Source organism: Arvicola amphibius, chromosome 15 (genome assembly GCF_903992535.2).
Source record: "Arvicola amphibius chromosome 15, mArvAmp1.2, whole genome shotgun sequence".
Taxonomy (NCBI): Eukaryota; Metazoa; Chordata; class Mammalia; order Rodentia; family Cricetidae; genus Arvicola; species Arvicola amphibius.
In genome coordinates this window covers 48,418,995-48,424,994 of record NC_052061.1, presented here as the reverse complement: position 1 = coordinate 48,424,994, position 6,000 = coordinate 48,418,995, and the positions used below count along the sequence as shown (strand labels likewise).

Here is a 6,000-nt window from a genome sequence, read left to right as displayed (position 1 = left end):
TCACACAGCATCAGCTTGGCATTTTAACCATTTTTCTTTTCTTTTCTTTGAGACAGTGTTTCTCTGTGTAGCCCTGGTTACCCTGGAACTTGCTCTGTAGACCAGGGTGATCTAGAACTCAGAGATTTACGTGTTTCTGCTTCCTGATTCCTGGGGCTAAAGGAATAGACCACCACCCTCCACCATTAAACTGTTTTTCAAATGTGCAATTGAGGGACTTTCAAAATCCTCCTCTTCCTCTTCCTTCTTCATTTCTGGAGATAAGGTGGCCCAGTCTGGCCTCAAACTTGCAATTCTCCTACCTCCTGAGAACCAGGCTGACTGGTTGGTGCTGCCAGGCCTACCTCTGGAGCCTTTTAAGTTCTCATTAACCATCTCTTTCCTCCCCACACTCTACTCGGGCAGTCTTCTATTCTCTGTGTATGAACTGACCTAATCTAGATACTTTCATAAAGTCAGGCATAATCCCAGCATGCCTCAGAGGCAGAATCAGAAAAATCTCTATGAACTGGAGGTCAGCCTGGTCTACATGACAAGTTCTAGGTCAGTCAAAGCTACATAGTGAGACCCTGTCTCAAAATATAAAATCAAACATGGCCAGATGGGACTGGGTAGATACGGTTTGTCAAGCAATCCTTGACTGATGGCCCTTTGGTCTGTTTCTACCTTTTTTTTAAAAAAAAAATATTTATTTATTTATTTATTTATTTATTTATTTATTATGTATACAATATTCTGTCTGTGTGTATGGCTGCAGGCCAGAAGAGGGCACCAGACCCCATTACAGATGGTTGTGAGCCACCATGTGGTTGCTGGGAATTGAACTCAGGACCTCTAGGAAGAGAGGCAATGCTCTTTACCTCTGAGCCATCTCTCCAGCCCCTGTTTCTACCTTTTGTGTAGTATGGATGGTTTTGTTCTCAAGACTCAAATTCCAAGTTCTGCTTGAAAATTGGTTTTTGAAGAGTCAAAAGCCAACCAAATAATCAAAACCCCCAAACAAACAAACAAACAAAATTCTGTAACCACACACAGTTTGTCTTTTGTGGCAGACACCCATCTCTTGGCTCAGTGTTTTTCAGATGTTTGGTTTGCAGTGGTGCCATACTTGGTTCCCTGCTATAACCAGGTAACACTCAATTGCATGATGGCTCATGTTTGCTCCCCTCCCATTCACCCACTAATAAACACTTGGGGTGTTTCTGCTTAGAATTAACATTCCAGTGTAGACAAGTCGGGATGACTGGATCAGCTCTGGGGAGGGGGACAGGGAACCCTAGTGGCAGAGCTGAATCCATCGTCTTCTCTGACCCTGTTCCATCCTCCCCACCTAGGGAACAGATCCCTAGCACTGCATGAAACTCGGTGTGGCGGTGCACACTGGCAATCCTACACCCCTCCTGGAGGCTGCAGGAAGACAGGAGGTTATCCTTGGCTACCTAGCAAGTTTGAAGCCATGTCTAAAGAAAGAGGAAGAGGGCTGCAGGCTGGGCAGGCTCTCCCTGCGTGACAAGCAGCAAGTAGGCGAGTTCTGATACGAAGGATCTGGTTCACTTTATTTGGCCTAGGTAACACAGGTTTGTGACTGACCATGACACCAAAGGGTAGGAGGCTTGCTTGCAGGCTGAGAACACATGCTTGCTTTGTTGCATGTGAGGGAGGCATGGAAGGGTGGCATAATTTTTCCGGTGGTAACACTGTATCTTACAAGACAGGGAGTCTTCAGATACTCTTTAACTGCTACAGAGAACACCATAGGAGACATTCTAGTTTCTTTGATGGTTCTTGTGCTTTGGCCTTTATGTTTTCACCTTTTGCTACTTTGACAGTCCTGGGACACAAACATTTCAGTTCTGCAGAGGTTCCCAACCTTTCTTATGCTGCATCCCTTTAATACAAAACACTTTAATACACAATACTCCCGTGGTGACCTTTGACCACAAAATTATTTTGTTGCTACTTCATAACTGTAATTTTGCTTCTGTCATAAATCGTAATGTAAACATAGGTATGCAGAATAAACTATATGCAACCCCATGAAAAGGTCCTTCGACTCCTAGAGGGGTCGCGACCCATAGGTTGAGAACCAGTGCTCTAGAAGATGCTCTGAATGGATTTCAGAACCTCCCCCACGTCTCGGCAGCACCTCTTCTGAGCCAGGCTAGAGGTGAGTCTTGGAGACAGCGTTAGGAAATGTTTAAATACTAGCTGTCCAGGGAAAGGCTGCATTTTTGGTGGTTTTGCAGAACTGAAGATTCTTAAGTTGTGATTGACTGACTTTAGCCTGTTGGTGACCTGAGGCTCAATAGCGGTCACACCACCTCTCCTGGTCCTTAAGCCTCTGCACCTAACTCTACTCATTTCCCAGTGCAGCTGAGTCTGGGCATACTGGCCTTGGTGCAGCAGTACAGTCATGGACCCTTTTCCCTTTCTTCCTTCCCGTCCACCTGAATACGGAAGACCGAGCCAAACCAAGATGGCTTGGGTGAGATACCCAGCACGTGCAGGAGTCAGATCCAGTTTGGGCACCAACGGGACAGCAGGTGCTCGTCATCATTTGCTACCGTCTATAGCACACTGATTAAGGGTAAACCACACAGTGGGGACAGCTATGACTGGAAGCAATCCCAAAGCCCCAATCCAGACCACAGCGGGATGCAGTTGTTCCGTGCCACAGTAGTACAGTGTCTCTCCACCCCAACCACCAAGTCCTGGCCAACGTGGCCACAGTTGAGAACCTCGACATCCCCCAGGGGGCGCTGCGCTCGCGCGACTTGGGGAGCAAAGGGGAAAGTTACTCCAGCCACGAGGGGCGCAGTTGCGGTGGGTGCTACCGAGGGTCAGGGGAGTCAGGCCCTTGGGACTCTTTTTGTATCGTCCCGACCGAGGGTCCCAGGCTCCGGTCCCCCGGGGAGAAGCGCCCCACTGGCACTGTGCGAGTGACCGCACCGGGCTGCAGGCGGGGGGGTCTTCTGCGGCGTGCGGACCGGGGTCTCCGGCTCACCGGCACCAGCCAGGCCCGCAGGACCGGCGAGCGCGCCAACTGCGCTGGGCAGCGAGGAGTGCCTGGGCGCGCTAGACCGTCGAGGGAAGCGCGGAGGCGGGCACTCCGGGGAGGGCGGGGGCCGAGCTTATAAAGGCCCGCAGGCGGGCGCCGGGAAAGAGCCGCCGAGTCGCCGTCCGGCCCTGCTTGGCCAGCGAGAGCCGCCCTGAGTTCCGCCCGGGGCGGGCTGACACCTCAGCGCGCGCGGGCTCCGGCCGTCGGGACCAGAGGGCGCGGCCGGCCCGGGTCCCGGTCAGAGGACGAGGCCCACGGGAGGTCCTAGCAAGCGGCGCGCCACACGTGTGGAGACCCGCCCTGAGTGCCATGGCGCGTGGTTCCTCCGGCCCCGGTACCTCCCTTTAGCCACGGCGGCGCGACCCCGGGCTGTCCCCGGGCCTCGGGGCATGGAGCCACACGTGCTGGGCGCCGGGCTCTACTGGCTGTTGCTGCCCTGCACGCTCCTGGCGGGTGAGTTGGAGGGCGCGGGCCGGAAGGCTGCGTCCGGGTCCCCCTGTGTTGCGTCGTCCGGCCCCGCGAGGGTGCGCGCGGGCGAGCATTGCTATGCGAGGCTATTCCCCGGGACTCGCGGCCCAGGGCGCCTGCATTCCTGAGGCGTGAGCGCGCAGGCGACCTCGGCGGGCCCGGGCCGGGCACCGGGTGGAATCGCGGCAGGCAGCGGCGAGGCGCGGGTCCCCGAGCGCCCCAGATAGCGTTGGGCGTTTCCGCGCGTGCTAGGAGGAGAGGCCCGGGCGAGGGGTTGTTAGCGTCTGAGAAGGGAGTAAAGAGCGAGTTTCTATTCTCTTTCCTTCTTTCAAAAAAAAAAGAAAGAAAGAAAGAAAGAAAGAAAGAAAGAAAGAAAAAAAAAAAAAAGTCAAACTTGCATCACGACTTCCTGACCAATCTGGGAGAAGGCAGTGTTCTGCCTGGAGCTTTTCAAATCAGACTTTTCCTACGAGAACTAATAAAGTTCCAGCCCTAGGCGCAGTCCCCAGTGTTCTTAGTCCCAGTTCCGAGGCTGTCTACCCCATGCCTTGGAAAAACTTGTCTTCCTCATACCCTACTTGGTTACCTTCCAGTGGGACTGGGGCACAGGGCGCCCCAGAAGTCTCTGGCCTGGTGTCAGTCAGAACTGGAGATCCCAACCGTGGTATGTGTCCGTTGCTGGCAAGAAGCTCCTCTCCTTCGGTGTTGCTCTCCCAGCCTCACCCAGGGCACCGTGCCCAACTCTTCACCCCCCTTATACCTTCTGGAGCAGCCAGCTCCCCTCCACATGGGACCTTCTCCACACTCAGATTAAGTTAGCCCGTAGAGAGATGGAACGGTTTGCTTGTGTAAGTTTGTCTGCCTATGTGAAATCCACCTGTCAGAGGTGGGGGATTGTGTTTGGAACCTCCAGTTCCTCCAAGGACACTGCTTGCTCACCCTGTTTTAGGTAGATTTCTTAGGAATAGACTTCTGGGGTGTCAGACATCCTGGGCAAACCCTACTGGGCCTTCCAGACAGGCTGAGTTTTGATTTGTAGCACCAAACTGTGGTGAGACTGAGGGAAAATTTTCAAGGCAGGAATCAATGAAAACCATTGAGCTTGGAAAGGAGGGGCCAGGGGACACTGTCCTCAGCTCAGCCTGGACTTGGGAGAGCCAAGGTCCAGGGCCCACATTGGTGGCTTGTTTTCCTCACTGGCCTGTAGTCCGGCCAACTGTAAAAATAAGCTGAGTGGATGACGGTAGTGGAGAAGACAGGTACCCTTCCTGAAGGGATAGCCGCAACAGGAGCTGTCTCTCAGGACTGCCTGAGGCTTCTTAACTGTCTGTCAGTGCTTGGGGACAAGAAAAGCAGGGCAGGGAATAGGTGGTCTTGTTGTGTGAGAAGAAAGGCTTTGTCTTCTTTGAAGAGGTCCTCTCCCACAGACAGGGGCCTTCTTAAACAAAGTTGGCAGGGTTTTCTCTGACAGACCAGATGGTGAATGTTTTCACATCACGAAACACTTTGATATTTTTTTTTCCAGTCATTAAAAAAATGCACAAACCATTCTTAGCTCGTGGGCAGAATGAAATCGACCGTGAAGTCTGGTCCAGCCTGCAGCTAGCGACCCCTGAAGATCAGTCAGGGCTCTGAGGTCCCTAGCTTTTCGGCTGCAGTGTGTGGGTGGCAAGAGAAGCTTCCAGTCTGAGTCTGGTTAGGATATGAACAAGGCTTTGCCAGCTCAGGGGGTTCCCACCCAGGCGGTGTGTTAGTCACCTGGGGAGCTTTCAAAAGAATATTGATGACTAATCCTCCCATTTTTCCTTAGGCCCAAACTGTCCCCCCAATAAAGTTCATTCATGAGCACATACCCAAGCACAGGCCACACCTCCCCTGACTCTGAGTCTGGGTGTGGGCTTGGCCATCAACAGTTTTCTTTATGCTGGGGGAGGTGAGCAGGGGACACAGAGTCAGCCAAGAGCACTGCGCGGTGCCTTAGGAGATGCTGGCATTCTGTTCATGGCTATGGGGTGTAGCCATCTCTGAGCATCTCTTGCTGGAGGTGGGACTCCATCTCTTGTGCGGGCTCCCTCACCCTCTACCCTCTGACCAGTTTGAGTTCTGTGTTTTGGAAATAAGGCTTCTCAGGTCAGTCATCCTATAAGCTGGGTGCTGGCTCAGGCCTTAGTGAAGGTGTGAGTCACCCTGGCGTGTTCAACCCCCTTGTCAACTCGCCTACCAGGATGGCAACCTGAAAAGCCAGGCAAACTGATGCCCCAGCCTCAAGAGAATAGTGACCGGCTCGGGCGGACTTGCCTGGTGACCTAGAGACCTAGGGATCAGGACCCAGGGATCGAAGCTTCCAGAGACGTCCAGGAGAGGTGTTTGGTGCTTGGGAGAGAAAGGACCAGGTCTGACTCTTGAACTCACAAGGTAACCAGAAACTTAAATACCAAGCAAGAACCAATGAGTAAGACGATGAGAAGACCTGT

General features: G+C 52.9%; 1 protein-coding gene across 3 annotated transcripts in view; it reads left to right on the top strand.

Moving 5' to 3' along the window:
• The first annotated feature begins 3,180 nt into the window (after nt 1-3,180).
• Nucleotides 3,181-6,000, top strand: part of Piezo1 (piezo type mechanosensitive ion channel component 1) — a 64,585-nt gene continuing 61,765 nt past the window's right edge. For all 3 annotated transcript variants that reach the window (XM_038312733.1, XM_038312734.1, XM_038312731.1), the window contains exon 1: nt 3,181-3,511. In XM_038312733.1, coding sequence (XP_038168661.1) covers nt 3,448-3,511 — 64 coding nt within the window. In that variant the 5' untranslated portion in view covers nt 3,181-3,447. The remainder of the gene's footprint in view (nt 3,512-6,000) is intronic.